The sequence below is a fragment of the Protopterus annectens genome, chromosome 9.part0 (genome assembly GCF_019279795.1).
Source record: "Protopterus annectens isolate FY-2018-M chromosome 9.part0, PAN1.0, whole genome shotgun sequence".
In the NCBI taxonomy this organism is placed as follows: domain Eukaryota; kingdom Metazoa; phylum Chordata; order Ceratodontiformes; family Protopteridae; genus Protopterus; species Protopterus annectens.
Genome location: NC_056743.1, coordinates 898,414,133 through 898,434,843, shown reverse-complemented (window position 1 = coordinate 898,434,843; position 20,711 = coordinate 898,414,133). Strand labels below are relative to the sequence as shown.

General features: G+C 43.6%; 1 protein-coding gene across 1 annotated transcript in view; it reads left to right on the top strand.

The window, feature by feature from the left end:
• LRP1 (LDL receptor related protein 1) overlaps positions 1-20,711 on the top strand; it is a 2,772,300-nt gene that overhangs the window by 1,439,167 nt on the left and 1,312,422 nt on the right. Inside the window, exon 30 of the mRNA XM_044083629.1 lies at positions 293-467. Within this exon, the coding sequence (XP_043939564.1) occupies positions 293-467 (175 nt within the window). The remainder of the gene's footprint in view (positions 1-292; positions 468-20,711) is intronic.

Here is a 20,711-nt window from a genome sequence, read left to right as displayed (position 1 = left end):
CAGAGTGATGCCTTTTCAGGTCTTGAATGCACAATGCTGTAAATATTATTACCATTACATTTATGTCAGGATGTCTGGATATACAGTCTGTGCTATTTAGATTTAGGAAATTTTACCTGTGAATTAAGTATGATAGCTAGTTCATGTGTAAAACGTTTGCCACAGTTGGCACTGTCAAAGGTCCCTGGAGCTGTGTTTGTGTAAACATTTCAGGTGTGGCAAGTGTTTGTAAATTGTTTACATTAAGTATCTTTCCTTCTACAGAATGAATTCTAAATATCTCTTTTTACAGATTTGCCAAATGCTCATGGTTTAGCTGTAGATTGGATTTCACGGAACCTTTTCTGGACAAGCTATGATGCCAATAAGAAGCAGATAAATGTTGCCAGATTGGATGGGTCCTTTAAGAATGCTGTAATTCAGGGTCTAGATAAGCCCCATTGCTTAGTAGTGCATCCTCTGAAGGGGTGAGTATAACACAACCTTATTTTGCGAGCATTGTTGAATCAAGGTGGAGCATGCCACAAATCTTCCATATAATGTTTTAAGTTTATGTGACTCAGAGGCTGTTTAGCTTCTGCAAGGATGGAAGAGTTTCAGGTGGTGGTCGTCCTCCACAAATTTGTTTGACAAACAGATGTTTTGAGTTTTACTTCAGTCTTAACTTTTAATAGACAAGTGAGCACATTTTTTTCTCTCTGACATTTAAAAATGTGCCTTGAAAAAGATGGTTTGCATTTATGCTGTAAATGCTTTTGTGTCATTCCCTAAAACATGCAGTGCCATGACTCCAAAAAATGTACACAGTCTCTGTTCAAAATTTCCATTTTCGTACTCCCAGAAAGGCTGTAATTTGTGTCATGTTATATTAGTACACTGAACTTTGAGCCTCTGTGTACTGAGCCCTTTATTGTGCCATGTTTGTGTTCTAGTATTTCCTGAAGTAACTACACAAAACTTGGCACAAGTTATGCTGGATTACATTTTTGTAAATTGACATATTTAGCTGCATTTGTCTTCTGCATTGCTAAAATATCATAAATCTTTGCCTTTGCCGTCTGCCAAATTAATATTAGACTTGTTTTCTGTTAAAGTGGTCTGGTAATGTTGATGATGTTGGTCTAGTGCTAGTGTGAGTTGACACTGTTAATAGTAACATTTTTTCCATTGCTTTAGCCCATAACCCCCAAAACCGTGTCACCTACTAATCTGTAATATTTAACTTGAGGACTCAACTTAGGCTCAGGCTCCAGCCCACTGAAAGAATTCAAAAGGAGGTCTTTTTTTTCTATTCCTGATTCTTATTAAAATTGTCTGAACTTTTTATTGTGAATTTTTGAATGAGAATTGACACTTGGCCTCTTGATAATAAAGCACACTCAGGAATGCCATTATAACAAATAAATGCCATTCTACATTCCTCGTATTCAGTTAGGTATCACACTTGGATGAGCTCAGACAGAGGATATATTATGTCAGAACATTGGTATATGGTGGACAGCTTTGAAACTCACTCTGTTTCTTTATTGGTTCATGCCCTTGTATTAGTGGGACTAAAGATAGCAGAAAATCAGAGAGGAGAGAGACACACTGGCAATAGCATATTGATTAAATATAAGTTTAAAAAATTGGCACTTTTAAATGCTTTAGAAATTAAGATGGGATTTAAGGAACCAATAGGATCAGTAGTTTGAATAGCCGCTTGTGTGCTTGATGATGCAGACGGAGGGTGGACAAGCCCACCCTAGGGGTGCTTATATTCAGTACACTTGCTTGGTTTTGATTTCTCTGGTGGAGACTGAGGAAACCAAAACTCTCTGCTGCCTGAAGATGGGTAGTACTTTCTACTGATGTCATCCTGTTCTGAATTAAGGGGTGGTTCATTGCTGACAAATTTTGTATGCTTCATTCTCTGGATGCAAAGGAGTGGGGTGAAAATAGTTAAACACACTCCCTTGGTAGCAATATGAGGCCACCTTAAGATGCCTCGATTTTCTCACCAGCTCTCATGTGTAGTTGAAAGAAGTCCATTTTGGTGAGATCGGTAGACCTGGGGATCAAGGAGAGACAATGGTAGCAGAAGCCGATGGTAAGATGCAATGGAGTCAGTAATAGCTCTAAAAACAAGAAAAAAAAAAGAAAAAAATATTGCTCTTAAATAAACATATTTGAGAATAACTCCAGTGCTCAGAAATTACTTGCCCAAAAACTCGGGTAGTAGAAGGATAAGAGTGGGTGTTTAAGCTGAGGGGATCATATGAAAATGTTGGAAACCGTAAGGGAATTTTATGAACAGTTGTATGAGGAAGAATCTGCAATGGTAGAGGAGGAAGACAAATTAGTACACTTTATTGGGGGGGGGTTTGAGACTACCTAGTGTGCCAGTAGAGGAAGCAGAATTATTGATTCCCCGTAAGTAAGGATGTAAATACACAAGAGAAAGACTCCAGAAGAAGATTGACTACCTTTTGTGGTATGGAAGGAGGGGAGTAAAAAGTTATTGAAACTCTGGCTTGAATTATTCATTAAAGTGCTGGAGGGCAAGGAAGTTCTTAACTTATGGAAAAATGCAATCATAATTTCCCACAGAAGGTTAAGGGACATGTTGATTCTGCATCATACAGGCCAATTTCCATCTTAACCAATGATTGTAAAGTCTTTTTATCAGTGATAGCAAATAGAATAGCTAAGGTACTTCCTCAACTAATAAACATTTGTTTAGAAATCCTAAGTATTTTATTTTATTTTATTTTGAGGGCTTTATTAAGTTATCCATAAAAAAAAAAAAACGCTTTTTACATACACTGTAGTCCTCATGTATGGTGCACAGGATTAGGACAATGTTTCTCTGGCAGTTGCCCCATTACTATAAAAAAAGTAATAGTCTCTCATATCTTTCTGACTTCACCCCTGCTTGAGTGTTGTACATTGGGCTACAACCCAGTGTCAGACTGATGCATATTTTACCAAAATAAGTAACTCCCAATGTTCACCATATTGACCACTGCTGCAGTAGCCTTAACTATATGGGTGATATCCTGCTAAGGATATAACAGCCAGCCAGGTTCCAAAGCTGTAGGGCACCTTCCACATGCCCAAACTGTCAAGCAGCTCGAGCTGAGCTGACTAAAAGACCAGTTTATGTGCAAAGGCCTTCAGAGCTTTAATGCTACTGAAGGGTGTGCTCCACTGAGGCCTTTGAGGATAGACAGTCAGCTTGTGCTTTCCTTTGCTGGGCAAATAGGTTCCCTTTGGGGGAAAATCTTCCATTTTCTTAATTTTGTTGATATTTTATTACTTTCCTCTTCAGGAAAGTTATTTTAAAGCTAAGAGTGTTTTTTTTTTCAATGGACTGTTTCTACCAAGTGTTTTTTAAATGTGTTTTTTCTGTCAAAAACTTTTGTGGACTGGCAATTGCTGCTTGTCTTCCCTGAGAAAGAGGCATCATTTTCATCTTGACCATAGAACTTCCAGCCACAAAAAGAAAAAAATTAAGCAAACAGCCTTTGCCACCACAGCAGGTTGGCCGTTTTTTTCAGCCACAGATGGGTGACTCTGCTGTGGTCATTTGTTTTACCTCAGACCACACATCTTTTACCCCGGATCCCTCTGGCTATGCTCATTTGTTTTACCTCAGACCACACATCTTTTACCCCGGATCCCTCTGGTGTAGCACCTACAGCCACTGTGGACTGGAAGTTAGCCATGTCCTCTGTGGTTGTTGGGGGCCCTCAGTGGGCAAGGGAGAACCACTCTTTTCAGTTATAGGAGAGCAGTAAGGGAAGGTTTCCCTGCTGTGTCACAATGCCATAACCATCTGTGGGGAGGCGGCCGCTGCCATTAGTAACACAGTTCATCCTATTTTTCCTGTTAAAAAGGACCAGAAAACCAAGCATGTATCCACTCCTCGTCAAATTTCTTTGAATAGGAGTATTTTATTGGGCCTGGCTTAGGGCTTAGCTCAGGGTATTGATCATTTTTGTAAAGTAGTTTATTGTAAAAGAAAGATGGATCCCTCTTTTCCTGAAGAGAATAAAGATCCTGAATCTGAACAGGAAGATGCAGAGACAGATACAGGGTCTTTCCTCACATTTCTGATTCAGACTCAGAGGAGAGCTCAGTTTCCGATTCTCCCTGTGGGGATTTCTCTTTCTCTGAGACTGTTGGCAGAATGTGCCAGTGTTTTCAGTGGGAGAACACTGAGGTTTCTCAGTCCCTCAGAAAATACTATGAATTATTACAGAAGGATTTTCCAGAATGTACACCCATGATTTCTGTTCTGTCTGCTTTAGAGGATGTGTGTGTTATTGCCTGCAGTTTTCCTGATAGTCAACCTGCCGCTCCTAAAAATACAGATAGGCTGTATAAAATTCCTCATTCTTTTAAATTTTTATACACTATTCCCAAACCCAGCAGCTATAGCTTTAGTTAATTCTAATCCTACTATTTCTGATAAGGATGTGGAAATTGCTACATATGAGAAAAAGTATGTAATTCTACAACTTTGATATCCAGAATTTTGAATTGTCTGACAAATTGTGAAACTATGTAGAATGTTTTATCTGCAGTTCCTTTTGAGGAAAAAGTCTGCTATAAATAACTTAATTTCTTCTATTGCACAGGCCTCTTTTGTTGTAAGATTAACACACAAACCACATGGTGTGGGTGGCAAGGGCATTGTCAGTGAACTTGAAGGTGACCAGTGGTACCGTAATGTTTTCTGTGCTGGGACTGCTTTTGTTCCGTATTTACTTCTCTGACCTACAGACTAAAAAAACTTTTAGTTATGTACTTACCATAACTTTAGATGTTTGGGATCCATCTCGCCTACATTCTGTACTGATGGGCTCGGAGCCGATCCCTCGGCTCCGACTCGGCACGCTTATGCTATAGAGCGAGGCCTCTTATTGGCTGAGCTATCTTTATCCCAGGATGCACCACCACTAATCCCCCAGATCTTGTTTGTCCGCATTCATGCACACATGCACAACTTGTTTATATAACATTGTTAGATGTTTCAAGATGAAACAACAGGATTCGGACCTTCTGATATCCTCTGAGCTCCAAGGAAGGGGGAAGGAGGGTGGGTTATTAGAATGTAGTAGATGGATCCCAAACATCTAAAGTTATGGTAAGTACATAACTAAAAGATGTTATGTGATCCTATCTCGCCTACATTCTGTACTGATGGGACAGCCCCTAGCAACTAAATCCTGGGTGGCTCATTGGAAAACACTCCTGAGCACTGTGGAACCAAATGAAGCTCGTCCTCTAGATGCCACATCCAATTTGTAATGGGAAATGAAAGTGTGCGGGGAAGACCATGTAGCTGCAGCACAAATGTCACTAATGGCAAGCTTAGAATGAAATGCTATCGAAGTAGCCATAGCCCTTGTAGAATGAGCTTTGACAGAGGTGTTAAGCTCTTTGTTAGAATAAGAATAAGCTTGAGTAATACAGTCCCTGATCCATTTGGCAATAGTGACCTTTGTGACAGCTTTGCCCAATTTATTGTCTGCAAAGGATACAAACAACTGATCAGTTTTCCTTGTTTGTTTGGTCCTGTCTAAATAAAAACGCAACTGCCTGTGGACATCTAGTGTGTGGAATATGAATTCCGCTTTGTTAGAATATTTTGGAAAGAAGACTGGAAGTTCCAATGATTGTTGTAAGCAGAAACTGGAACAAACTTTAGGGACAAAGGAAGGATTTGGCCTGAGAGATACTCTGTCTTTGTGGAAAACCAAGTACGGGGGTTTTACCGACAAAGCTTGAAGCTCTGAAACTCTTCTGGCAGAAGTAATTGCCACCAGAAAAGCTGTCTTCCATGATAGAAACTTTAGATCACAAGTAGCCGCCGGTTCAAAGGGAAAGGAAGTCAAGGCGCGTAACACTATATCGAGATCCCATGGAGGTGCAGGATGAGAAATCGGAGGTCTTAATAGAGCAGCACCTTTCAAGAAGGTCTTACACAATCTGTTGCTCATTAAAGGTGGGTTTATGGATTCGTGAAAATTGGAAATTGCTGCCAACTGGACCTTGATGGTAGAGACTGATGAGCCTTGATTGAAAAGAGAAGTTAAAAATTTTAGTACTTCTGCCATGGGAATAGAGATGGGGTCCAGGCCCCGGAGTTGAGCCCAAATAGCAAATCTTTTCCATTTGCTAGAATACAGTTTCTTTGTAGCAGACTTATGGGCCGAAGATAATATGTGCACAACCTCTGGATCCAATGTATGACTTCTGACTATAGTCGGAAGAGGAGGAGCCAAGCAGTCAATTTTAAGGTGTGCAGGGACTGGTGGAATAGTCCCGACTGATGAACCAAAAGGTCTGGAATCTGATCCAGGAACCATGGACCTTCCAGAGCATATTTCCGAAGGTAGGGAAACCATACTTGACGAGGCCAGTAAGGAGCAATTAAGATCATTTTGCTCCCCAAAAGAGATGCCTTTTGAATCACCCTGGGAAGGAGAGGAACTGGGGGGAAGGCATAAAGCAAGCCTGTGGGCCAAGGACGGACCAGTGCGTCCATGGGGCTCTTCCCCGGAGCCGGGGTTAGAGAGAAGAATTCTTTGCACTTCGCATTCAGAGGAGTCGCGAAGAGGTCGCAACACGGAACTCCCCATTTGCTGAAAATCTGACTTGCCACTGTCATATTCAGAGACCATTCGTGAGGAGAGAGGATGGTTCTGCTCAATCTGTCGGCTATCACATTGGACTTGCCCGGTATGTGAGTAGCCACTAGAAAGCGTTTGGTCGAGACTGCCCATTCCCAAACTCTCATGGCTTCTCTGCAAAGAGGATAGGATCTGGTCCCTCCCTGTTTGTTCAGGTACCAGACAACTGACATGTTGTCTGAGTGAATGGCAATTACGCCCTGAGGGAGATAATCGTGAAGGGCTTGAAGGGACAGAAGTACTGCCCTCATCTCTAGGATGTTGATATGAAGTAGGGTCTCTTCCGGGTGCCACTTGCCTTGGACTGACCTGCCCAGGGAATGCCCCCCCCCCCACCCCATCTGGGAGGCGTCCACGGTCAAAGTGGCCGCGGGAGGAGGTAGAACAAAGGGTCGTCCCTGATCCAAATTGGAGGGCACTAGCCACCAGCGAAGGTCCCGTTTGCAAGATTCCGTGATCCATATGAGGTGACTGAGAGGGAGTTCCTGAAAGGACCACTGAGCTGACAGAAGCCACTGGAGAATTGTCATGTGCAACCTTGCCAAGGGGACTAGAAGAACCGTAGCGGACATGGACCCCAATAGCTGCAGGACCATCCTGGCTGGAGCTTTGGACCTGAGAAGTAAGGCTCGAACTTAAGTCTGTATGGTTTGTATTCTGTCTGTAGGTAGATAGACCCGCATTCGGTTTGAGTCTATCTCTACTCCTATGAATCTTATTCATTGAGATGGCAGCAACACAGACTTTGGCCAATTGAAGGTGATTCCAAGGGAACTGCCCAGTGATATAGTGGCTTGAAGGCTGTGCAGTAGTAGATGCCTGGAGGTGGCAGTTAGGAGCCAGTCGTCTAGATACGGAAACACCTGGAATCCTAGACTTCTCAGGCGAGCAGTCACGACTGCCAAACACTTGGTGAACACCCTGGGGGCTGTGGTGAGACCAAAGGGCAGCGCACGGAACTGAAAATGACTGCCTCCTAGGCTGAAGCGCAGATGCCTCCTGGACACCCGATGTACCATGATATGGTAATAAGCGTCCTTGAGATCTATGGAGCACATCCAAACACCCTTCTCCAGCAATGGGAGAATGGTTTGTAGGGTGACCATTCGGAACTTGGACTTTCTGACTGAACGGTTTAGGATGCTGAGGTCCAAAATGGGCCTCAAGTCCCCGGTCTTTTTTGGCACCAAAAAGAATCTTGAGTAAGTCCCTAATCCGATCTGGTCTGCGGGGACCAGTTGGATGACTCCTTTTTGCAGCAGCTTTGAAACTTCTGAGGCTGCAGTATCCCGCTGACTGGGTGGCGGGTCCGGGATTTTTTTGGACTGAGGGGGGGGGGGGTGAGAGAATGGGATGGAGTAACCTCCGGCGATAATTCGAAGCACCCATCGGTCCTGAGTGATACCTTCCCAGGCTTTTAGGTGCTTCGAGAAACGACCCCCGACTGGCTCCGGAGCTGCACAGCCGGGCAATCCCTCAGGGACTGTGAAAGGTTGAAGAGCCACGAAAGGACTCGCGGTCTCCAGTGTTGCGAGGGCCTCTGCCGCCTCTGGGATGGCACCTTCCAGAAGAATTTCCCCCTCCCCTGCCTCTGGAAGGGGAATCCTCCTGCTGAGAGGGGTAAGGCTTCTGAGATCTACGGAACCACATTTTCCCTCCTCTTTTAGCCTTGGGATAAGGCCGAAAGGGAGTGGAAAATCGTGCCCCTACGGCAGTCAGAGTCTTACCCTCCTGTTCACAGCGGGTCAGTGTGTCCTTTACCTTGGGTCCAAACAGGGAGGACCCATCAAAGGGGGCGTCGGCAAAGGAAGACTTAAAGGCCTCCGTGAAATGACACAGGCGGAGCCAGGCTTGTCTCTGTAGAGCAATGCCTGTACTGCCGCTCTACTCGCCCTTCGGCCGCATAAGAAATGAGCCTCATGGACGAGTTTGAGATGGACGACATTGTAGCCAGCTGAGAGCCAACCGTCTGGGCCAGCTCCTCAGGCAGGTTACCCAAGAGGGTATCGGATAGTTCCTTAATCAGATCCCTCTGAAATCTGGTAAAGTGCGTAAGGTAGTTCAAGGACCTCAATGTAAAGGCCGCTGAACTCAGGGTGCGCTTCCCGTACTGATCCATGCTCCTAGACTCCTTATTAGGAGGATGGACGGACGTCGAAGCCTCTGCTACATCTTGCTGGGTAGCAGATGCCACCACCAAAGCATCTACAGCCACACCTTTAGTCAGAAACTCTTTTTCAGGGGGTGCCGAGAGAAACTTATTCGGACGAGCAGGCACCGGTTCCACAGAGTCTGGGTGTTCCCACGCCCTTCGACAGATCAAATCCAAGAGCTCATCGAAGGGCGGAGACACCCAGGAGGCGGAGGGCTGAGCCCCGAAGGCCTTCAGGAACACCGACTCATCAGCAGAGGGAGGTTTGGACTGCCAGCCGCCTCGTTGTTTCAGGGCTTCCAGGATGTCTGCAAAGGAGACATCATCCAAGAACGACTTAGGGGACCCCTCTGCATCATCGAGATCAGTGTCTGATGTAAGAGACTCATCAGGGGAGTCGACGTGCTTCCTCTTGCACGATCTCTTCCTGGGGGGTTCTTCCGAAGAGGCTTCAGAAGGACCTCCAGGAGGGGGAGAAACCCCAGTGGGGGTAACCTCAGGCCCCGGGGCTCCGCTGTCTAAGGACAGGGGGACTGCCAAAGACCCAGTCTCGGTATGCAGGGACGGAGCTGGGGAAACCGTGGAGGTAGCCAAGGAAGATTTGGCTAACGCACTCCTCATAGCCCTGAAGGCGGGACCACCAGAATCCTGGGAGGGTCCCACCTCCGTGGCCACGACAGTGGACGGCACTCCCGCCACCGACGCGCCAAGAGGGAGACTTGGGACCGAAAACATCAATCCCGAAGCCTCCCCCCAGGGCCGATGGAAGAAGTCAGTGTACTGAACTCCGACCTAAGAGCCGGAGTTGGAGCAAGGGTCGAGCCCGACCCTAAAACCTCCACCGGTTCCACCAGCACCGGCTCCAACGGTGCTGAAGCTGTTGGAAGAGGAACCATAGTAGGGAGGTGGACCATTGGCTCCGAAGCCGAATGGGCTGGAGCCGAAACTAGCTTTTGGAACACCGGAGACTGGAAGAGTCTAAGGAGCACCCTGTCGATGTCCGAATCAGACATCTTGGATGATCTAGAGGATACCAATCGGGCCCGAACCGATTTCTCCATCGGCTCCGAAGGACTCTGGGACCGGCTCCGAATGGACTCTACCACTATCGGCTCCGAGGGAGATCTTAAGGCAATTTCCTTCGGTGCCGATAAGGACTTCGGCTCCGAGGGGGAAGAGTCTGAGCCGGTAACCCTTATCGGCTCCAATATCAGTGGAGCCGATGAAGGTGACCCGTCTCTCGATGCCCCAGTCCTCGGCTCTGAAACCAGAGGGGTTGAGGCTGGAGGCATCGAGGCAGACCATTCCGCCCTCGGCTCCGAAGTCCGTGGAGCCGATGGAGAAGTCTGCTTAGGTTTTTTAGCAGTCGGTTCCGACTGACTGGTCGGAGCCGACGCTTTCTTCTTTTTTGAAGGAGAGGAAGATAAAGCCTCCTCGAAGGATGGCTTAATTAACCCGATTAATTTGTTTTTCCTCTCCTGGAGGACTCTTGACGAAAAGGTGTGACACACACTACAAGATTCTTGTAGGTGCTTGGTGCCTAAGCAATAGACGCACGAGGAGTGGTCGTCCGTTATGGACATTTTATAACCACACCTCGTGCACTTTTTAAACCCGGAGGGTCTATGCTCTTTGGACATACCTGTATATAGTACCAGACAACTGACAAGAAATACAAGAACTAATAGTTCAATAACAGTATTTTTTTTTTTTTTTTTTTTTTTTTTAGTACAGTGACGAAAAAAAACACACAGCAAGACAGAGAGAGTCAAGACCCTCTAACTTAAACGGGCACTTGACCCGCAAAGTAACAGTAAAGGTAAAGCAACAGGGGAAGGCCCCTCTAACTAAAACGGGAAACCTTCCCTGACAGGAAAAAACACAAATTTCACTACAAAACTAATCAATACACACTCGTATGACAACAACAGCTGTTAAAACAGCTTTTGGATTTAAAGCAAGCAAATTTCTGACAGGAAAAAGCCTAAATAAATAGTACTTAGCCCAGCCAAGTTGAGACCACGTCTAAGCTTTGTAAGCGGCAAACAAGATCTGGGGGATTAGTGGTGGTGCATCCTGGGATAAAGATAGCTCAGCCAATAAGGGGCCTCACTCTATAGCATAAGCGTGCCGAGTCGGAGCCGAGGGATCGGCTCCGAGCCCATCAGTACAGAATGTAGGCGAGATAGGATCACATAACATCAAAAGTTATGGCTAACCAAATCTGTGGATTCCCTCCAGCAGGAGCTAACACTTGTATATACATGGTGTAGTATTGAAAATGGGCTTAAGTAATATGCTTAAAATGCAACATTGTTGCATTTAGCATACAACCCCCTCCTCCCAGCATATAACATTGATAGTACCCCCTTAAAAATAAAAATGTTGGTAGAGACCAGGGAACCTGGGTTGTTAATTCCCTCACCTCTGATCACCATATAACAGCGGTTCTCAAGAAATCCTTCTGCCTGGAGCAGTTGATTGCCAAGGGAATATCATCCAGATCTAAAGGTGTTATCACCCCCCCCCCTTTGTATTCAGCACTGTGGAAACCAGTTAAAGTGCAATGCCCCCTTTGGGATGTGCCTCTCCAGGTATATCAGCCAGTTGGAAAGACCCTAGAGGTTCCTAACAAAGAATCGGAGACCTAAAATCTGTAAGCTACCAGAAAAGAAGTGAAGCACTGCCATCACATTTTGTGTGTGTTAATAGGCCCCTCATAGGAGAGCTGTGAGAGACCCAGTATTATGCCATAATCAGCAAATGAAAATTGAGCATATTAGATCTATTGTACCTTTACATAGAAAATACCCCCACAAATACCAGTGCAAGGGCTCTAAACCTGCTTCAGTAAATGAGTTAAAACAAGGTGGCCAAACAGATTCATTTTTCAATGTCCCCCTTGCCTCTGGAATAGACTGTCCCTTTAGACAAAAAGATGTGATGAACTGTCTTTCAAACGGGACTTGGATAATTGGATGGGTATTCATAAATTCACCCTGGGCTTGACTAGCCATTTCAGGATGGGATTTGACAAGGCATATCGGTAGCAAGATTCATTGGCTTTGGACTGTATTCATATTTGGAAGAACAGCATTTTGGGCCCTAAAGGTGATGAGGTTTGCATGCCCCCCCTCCCCCCACACATACACTTACTTACTTAGAGGGTGTAGTTAGTCCCTTCATTGCTGTCATATCAGTGAGAGCACAAAGTACCTTCATATCTGCTTGAATGATGATGTTCCTTCCTCACTGCCTCATCAAGGGAAGGCTCGATGGTCATCAGGCAAAGGGGCATATGTCACCTAGGGAAAAAAATGACAAAAGTTCTCCTCCACAGCTCTAAGCAAACATGCCTTGGAAGTAGATAACTTCTTCCAAGATTGGGGTCAGGTTTGTTTCTCAGTGCTTTTCCTCCTATACCCTTGCTGTTCAAAGTACTTCAAAAACTGAAGGCCAATGAAGCCAGAAATTGCCCTAATTGCTGCACTGTGTTCCAGGCAGCACTGGTTCTCTAACCTAATTCAAATGGTAAGGAAGAAACTTCAACTGCTGCCTCAGCGTGTCAACATCTTGAACCAGAGCAATGGGGGGAGTCCCTAATAGTTCTTTAACTGTCTACAAACTGACTAAGAAGCCTGGAAGATGTAATTGTCACCTTTTGAACACCAAGGTCATACACAAGGAAAACATATATAGATAAATGGATACATTTTCCTTCTGGTACTAGAGGGCAAACCAACATGCCAAAGCAAGTGGACATGGTAGTGGTTGTTTAGTGTGTGTCTGAGCTATTCATTTCAGGTTTAGCTTATGCTTCTGTGACATTTCATCTCTTGTCGGTCTCTTCTTGCTTACCTGAAGATGTTCCACTGCTGTTCAGGCCCACAGTGAAATAACTTTTAAGGGCATATTCCATCCAAGGCCTCCGAGGAGATGGATAGCCTCAGTTTGAAGCTTCAGTTTTCAGCTAAAAAAAAGGACCTTACCACCATTTGAACAATCTGCTTCTGCATATCTAAAATTTCTCATGGAGAAAATAGTTTTCCTAAAAGCCATTACCTTTGCTGTGGGAGTGTCTGAACTATAAGCCCTCATGTGCAACTAATCTTTATTGCAGTTCCTTAAAATGGATAACATCGACATCTGTGCAGTGACCGAGACCTGGATCAAGGCTCCGGAGAGCAGCCCAGCACTAGCAGGCTATAATTCATACCACACCTTTCGGCCCCTAAACCTGGACCGAAGCACTAAAGGTGATGATGTCTCCATATTCATAAAGGATATGCACACTTTCAGACTAGTATCCCAACTTAACACATCAGAGATACTTCAGGTACAACTAACACTGGGTAAAACTGCAATCCAGGTTGTAGCCTGCTATAGATCCCCCACCATGTCCCAAGATTCCCACTCCACATTCCTAAACACACTGAAAAATATTAGGGTACAACCCAATACCCTTATATTGAGAGACTTTAGCTACTCCTCCATTAACTGGGAAAATTACTCATGTACCAACACACTTGCTCAATGTTTTCTGGAGTTCATTAATTCCAACGCCCTGGACCAACACATTCTTACCCCCACCAGGGGTAGAAACATCCTTGACCTGGTCATTACTAACATGGCCGGCGACCGTTGCTCTACACCAGTAATCAACTCCACCCTGGTCAGATCTGACCACAAGCTAATCATCATGGATATCCGCATCCCACTCTCACCCCCAAAGAAAATCACTATAAAAAAACTTCTCCAAAGCCAGTTTTGGACTTCTAAAAACAGAGGTGGCTAACATCATGACATCCATGCAAATGGAAAATTGGTGCATGACTGAATCATACACCAATGCACTGTATGAGCATATGCACAAGCGCATGGAATGGGCCATACCAAACAGAGCCGAAACACTCTCCACCAAAAAAAGGAAGCCAATCTGGTGGTCCCCCACCATAAACAAACTCTAGAAGAGGGTGAAGTCCCAAGACTGGAAAAACTCCCTTGTCAGCCTCAGCAAAAAACTGAGAATCCATAATCAAATTCTCTAAAGCTAGCTACGATAACAAAATTGCTGCAGATTCTAAAGACAACCACAAGGCATTCTATAGTTATGTCAGTAATCTACATGGCAATATTCAGATCTGCTCTGAGTTACAGCACAATGGCAATACATATACAGAACCAACTGATATTGCCAACATATTGGCCGACAGGCTCAGTGTGAACTTTACCCCCCTTTCACCCCCTAAAGGGTTTATAACAATACCTGAGGAATGCCAAGTCCCTATTATCACGGCTACACAGGTAAAAAACGCACTGTTCAAAGCCAAGAATACAGCTTCCATGGGACCTGATAATATCCCTGGCTGTGTTCTACATGAATTACAAAGTGAACTGGCACCACACCTGAGTACCCTGTTCAATCACAGCCTCATTTCAGGCTTTGTCCCTGACGAATGGTGCACTGCTATGGTCATTCCACCCCACAAAGGGGGAGTGACTACAGACCCTGGCAACTACCGCCCCATTAGCCTGACAAGTCTGATATGTAAGGCTATGGAGCGCATCATCATTGACCTTATAAATAAGGACATACGGAATCTCCAAACTCTGGACCCCACGCAGTTTGGGTTTGTGAAAGGTAGGTCATGCCTGCTCAACCTGATAGACTTCAAGTCCGTCACCAGAGCTGTGGATGAGGGCAAGGTAGTTCACGCAGCCTACCTAGATTTTGCCAAGGCCTTCAACACCATCCCTCACTCAGGAATCATAGATAGACTCACTAAACTAGGCATCAACCCCTATGCCATAAGATGGGTTGCTAAATGGCTCACTGATGGAACCCACACTGTGAAAGTAGCGGACTTCAAATCTGACTACCGACCAGTTACAAGTTGTGTTCCACAGGGATCAGTCCTAGGTCCTCTCCTGTTTGGCATCTACGTTTCTGAAGTTCAAGGCAACACAAAGGGACTCTGGCTGGCCAAGTTTGCAGATGATTGCAAACTAGGAGCCATTACTGATTCTGCAACTGATGTAGACACTCTACAAAAAGGCCACACTGACACCAACGACTGGTGCCAGCACCATGGCCTTAAGCTCAATGCCAAAAAGTGCATTGTCATTCCCTTTGGGAAAAATTTGGTGCCCATGAACTACCACATAGGTGGTAGTCCATTAAACACCGAAGGTGTGATAAGAGACCTAGGGACACAGGTTGACAGTAACCTCTCCTTTGATAACCACATTGCCGCTATAGTCAAAAAGTCCTCCTTTGTGGCACATCTCATTACAAAAGGTTTCTCATCCAGGAAGAAAGAGGTCGTAATCCTTCTCTACTCGTCCCTCATTAGACCTATTATAGAACACAACGTCTCATTTGGTATGTACCTCACCTACAACAACTGGAAAGGCCACATAAATACCTCACTAAGAGGATCTTGAGCCTTAGACACATGCCCTATATGGACAGACTCAAAAACTCCAGCTATACTCTCTGTCTTATCGCCTACTTAGAGGAGAACACTGCTTGACCTACAAAGACATGTCTGACCCAGAGCTTGCTAGGTATGCTACACCTAAAGAAATCCCAACCCCTCCGTGCCACACGCTCCAGGGACCTATACCTCATTACCACAATAAACAGAACATACTGGAGGGACAGGTTCCTAACCCAGAGACTTCCCATACTCTGGAAAAAACTTCCCATTCACGTCAAGCAGAGCACTTCACTGGCCCTTTTAAGAGAAATCTTGACGAGTGGATGGGCAGTAGGAAGTTCATCCCAGGGATCGCTTCAGTGGCCTTGCTTGACAGGGGCACTGGAAATTAACGGGTGGCATTATGCCAGGGAATCTTCTTGGGCTAGGCTTATATAACCTCCAGGGCTGTTAGCCTAATACACACCTATGAACACCTATAAAGAGAGGATGACCACACTACACAAACCACTCCTTTATGCCAAAAGTCATTACAGAGGTTAATTGTAAGATTCCTGCACTCCATAAATGTGCATAGACATTTGAGGATGTTCGCCATGTTTCACTGTTGCAGTAATAACTATGTGGATTATTTTTGTTCAGGTAGCCCTTAGCCAACCTAAGTACCATAGATTTAACTCCCTTTTCCTGGGATGGCAAATGCCCTACACCTGACATCAGGACATCTGGATACAAGGGTCATAGGCCAGTGCCATCTTACAGCTCTTTCTTGTTGTCGGAGCTCAAAGCATCCACATTCATAGACTGCTTTGGTCAGTTCGAAGACCAAAGCTAAGTGCCCTAATGGGGATTTTTTTTCCATAGTATGCTCTATTTGATGAGAAATAGGACAGATACTTGTCTTGATACAGATTGCACATTCGGACTTTAATTCTCTTTATCTTTTTTACTTAGTCCCTCAGAGCATGACACAACATTCCTAATTGTCTCCACTGTGCTTATGTTAACAGTCACACTGTCCAGCTTAGGCTGAATCCTTTGCATATTATTTTGAAAAGGAAAAAGGGCATCAGAGATCTTCACGTACTATGCCATCCGCCAGTTGTTGTGTTTTCAACCCTTCTTAGAAGTCCAAAAAGTGTCCAAAACTCAAGGTTGCAGATGACAGAGCTTTGCCCATTGGCCAGTCCACCCAGGCTTTTAATTGTCAGCAAGGGGATCTACAGCTACCATTTCCTTCCTGAAAGGGGTTGATGCCCAGAATATTCTAATGGCAGCCATCTGGTCCACATTTCATGCAATCCCAAAGCACTATGGGAGAGTGTGACATAATTGGTAAGGGGCGGAGTTGCCTCTGTCATTCTGAAGGACATCTTCCAGTCCTCAGCCAAGCAATGAAAAAAACCTTTAGGTTATGAATGCAGTGGTGACTCATGAAGAGTATATTCCAGTTATGTGGCAGCTTACCATAATTGTAGATATTCAGATGTGATTGATACTGCAGTTCTGTTTTGCTCCCTCCCTTCTTCCCCTCTACTAAATTGGGACCATGGGTGAGCTGGGTGTGAATATCCATATATTCTTCCCTTCTCCCCTCCATTCCTTGGTCAAGTTTCTTGTGAATGGGTTGAATTTTCTGTTGCTAGTTGCATTCCTGAAGCAAGTCTGATCTGGAAGTGGCTCTACCCTGCTTGCAAGTTAAGAAGGAATTAAATTTGGTATGGATGAATGTCACCTATATACCAGGTATGCAAAGTTGTCCGAGATCAGGTGAAGCTAGCATATCCATGCAGTAATGGTAGTCAGCTTAGCAAGACAAGCTGACATCAAACCTAGCGATTAGCAGATGTTTGGGTACATTATAACTGCAACTGTAACCACATTTGAACATCTACAGTTGTGATAAATTGCCTTCACAGCAGTACTTTTTGTCACCCTTGAACATTAAGCCCTGTACACAACTTATTAGAATTTCTGCTGGATCTATAACACACACAAAGTCTTGACTCTGGCTCAGTTAACCCAATTTTCAGTAGCAGTCCATCCACTGAAGAAGTTGACCAGGGACGGTGCAAGGGAGCATCTGATGCTCTTTCACTTGTCCTGAGTGGGAGGGAAGGCGACCCAACCTATTACATAGCTTTTACATGGAAGTGAGAGTGAATAGGGTGGTAATGTGGGAATTACTGTCTGACTGACTGACAGGGGAGGCAATGTTAGATGTTAAAAAAATGCCTCATGCATTGTGGTATGATCAATTTGATGCCAGGGAAGAGGGACATGCACTATAATTCTCCATCTTTGAGCCAGTTAGTGTCCACCCTTAAAAGTGGATGGCCTTGGTAGGAAGTAATTGTAGCTCTTTAGGCAACAGGTGTAAGAGTATTTCCCAACATGGAGGAAGTGATTGGGTAGAAACATAGCAGGGGACCAATCAGCTGCTACCTCTGGCACTAGTATTCCTTGTATAGTACGAGGAAATGATATGCTTGACTGATCAGAAGAGGCTGGTGGCTAGTGGACATGGTGGGAAATAGCATATCTGAAAAAACAAAAGATAAAATTATTTCTTTCCATACTCATGATTTTTGCTCAGGCCCACCCTTTTATAGTTTGGTATTTCAGTGACTGCATTTCCAAGTTATGATCAGTAATTTTTTCCGTGGTGATGGTTTTGCTGAGGCCTGTCCTTTCATAGTAAAATGTTTCAGTGACATCATTTTAAGTTGCTTTCAGCAAATCACTGATTTTTTTTTCTTCTGTCATAGGTAACTACAGTGTCACCCAAAGAGTCTTTAGTTCTTGTTCTGGCAATTCTTTGTGCATTTCTGATAAGTATGCCCTACTAAGAATATCTTCTGTGTTCAATTTAGGTCTGTCTTTGGTAAATTCAGTAACATCCTTTGCAGACTTTTAGCTGCTTTGTAAAGAGATTTTTTTTAAATAATCTTTACAACGGTGTGTGGTCTTTTTTTCTCTCTGAACTTTTTTACCATAGACGTAGTCACAAAATTTCTCACATCTGTACACTGTTACTAATAGCTGTATGCAGTAAATATCATTGATACACGTTTCATCATAAACGGAGCTTTGCTACCAGGAAAACATCTGGCTATTCCATCCAGATGTTCGCCTTACGAGTCAGTCCACCTTGTGCCACAGATATCAGAAAAGATGTACAGTAAAGGGGGAGTTATTTCCTCCATTTGGATGGGTCGGAAATTCAGTCCTCATTTTGTCCCTGTGTCTGTAGTAGACAAAGGCAGTCAGTAAATCACCACCTGTATAAATCAAGTTTGTCGGTCACATTTGGTTTGCACAGCTAGGCTTATACGGGCCCTGGTGGTCTTTAGCCTGCTATACACCTGTGAACCTCTGAACCTTTGTTGTAATCAAGCTGACAGTATATACTGTTTTAGGGAAATATATTGTTTATTTTTAGATGCAATTATACAGTGAACGTGCTTTGATCAGATTTGTGTTTTGAAAATGTTTTTGAGGCCACTGTCCCTTAGAAGAGTTATTTAACAACTGTACTAATGGCCACCAGGTTACACCAAGGAGAAAGCAAAACTAACCAATACAAAAAGAGCAGCACCAAAAATATTTGAGGAAAAATATAGGGAAAGGAATCCGGATATGGAAAACTTTACAATACAAAAAATAAGAAGATTAAGAGGAAAAGTAGAAAAAGAGATTAGTAATGGAGAAGTCAAAGAAATAGAAATTGAGGTTAAGGAACAGCTGCAAAGAGAAGGATTTGGTGTAGTAAATCGAATTCGTGAAGCACCACAACAGGATAGAGCAATGGATATCCAAATTAAGGGGAAATCAGTGGGAGCAGGAAACAATTGGTCAGGTGCCATATCAAGATATTTTGGAGCCTTCCACAGGAAACCAGTATAAATGTTCATTTGAAGCTAGACATCAAAGAAACTGTGGAAACTCTAATGCAGTCAGTGTTGAGGAGTGATAGGCCAGTGAGTTCCCATATCACAGAACAACAGATGACACAAGATGAAATTGAAGAGAATGTGCCATAGGAAGATGTTATAGAACTTTCTATAAAATGCCCACAGGAAACGGAAAACAAGGAATGTGCCCTCAGTATGGAAGAAAATGAGTTAAGAGAAAAGATGCTTGATTTAATATACAAAGACAGATACATCAAGATCAGTGAGAGAAACAGATTGCAGAAGGTTAATAAAACCCCAAAAGTCAGAAGCTTGATAAAACAAATTAATACAGTAATTAGGACTGTCCATAGAGATCCATGCGATATAACAGAAGTAAACAGAATATATTACTGTGCTGCTAAATTAATAACTGATAAAGTTCTACCACAGGAACACAGGGTAGTGAGGGAAAAGACGGGAAAGAAAGCGAATGCCATCATGGAAATATCGAATAGAGAAAACTATAAAGCAGCTAAGATGAGTGGTGTCATAGTTAGAAGATTATAAAAGAGGGAATAGATCAACAAAAATCCTAAGAAAGATAGATGAGATAAAAGCAATGCATAGTATTAGAACAGACCAGGATCTATTACGCACTATTGGAGATAAACTAAAAATTCAAAACAGGCAGAAAGACTTAGAAGATACAAAGATAAATATAAGGGAAAAGCACAAAATAAGCAATTTATTGATGACCCAAAAAAGTTTTATAGAGAATTGGGAAATAAGGTAAAAGGAATTGAAAGACCGCCAAAAAAAAGAGGAAGTAGATACATTTTGGAGAAGTATCTATGAAGATCCTGTGGAACATAACAAAGATGCTAAATGGATAGAAGAAGTAAAAGAAAGAATAAGAAGTTTAAAGGTACAGGATATGAAATAGGATGAAACAACAGCCCAGCGAGATTGAAACAAAGTTGAGAAAAGCCTCTAACTGGAAAACCCCAGGCCCAGATCCAGTAAGAACTATTTATATGCACACTCCAAACACGCACCACACTGGTTAACAGGAAAAAACAATGCTCTTAAGAGTGAACCTGCAAGCTGCCCTAAAAATTATAGACCAATAACGTGTCTTCCAGCGACGTATAAAACTATACATGGGAATTGATGCCAACAGAGTTTATAGTCATTTAGAAGAAAACTCAATTATGGCAGTAAAACAAAAGGGCAATAAAATAAAGTTATATGGAACAAAGAATCATTTGTTGTTAAAGTTATAGTGGAGAACTGTAAGAAGGGGAAAAATCTAAGTATGGTATGGATTGACTACAAAAAAGCATTTGATAGTATCCCACATTCATGGATAAAAGAGTGCTTAAAAATTCATGACACATCCTACACTGATTGACTACATTACAGTAACCATGAAACACTGGCAGACCACTTTGCAATTTAGCCATGATAAAGGACAGATTATTATCCCAGGGATAAAAATTCAAAGGGGGATATTCCAGGGTGACTCTCTATCACCATTGCTATT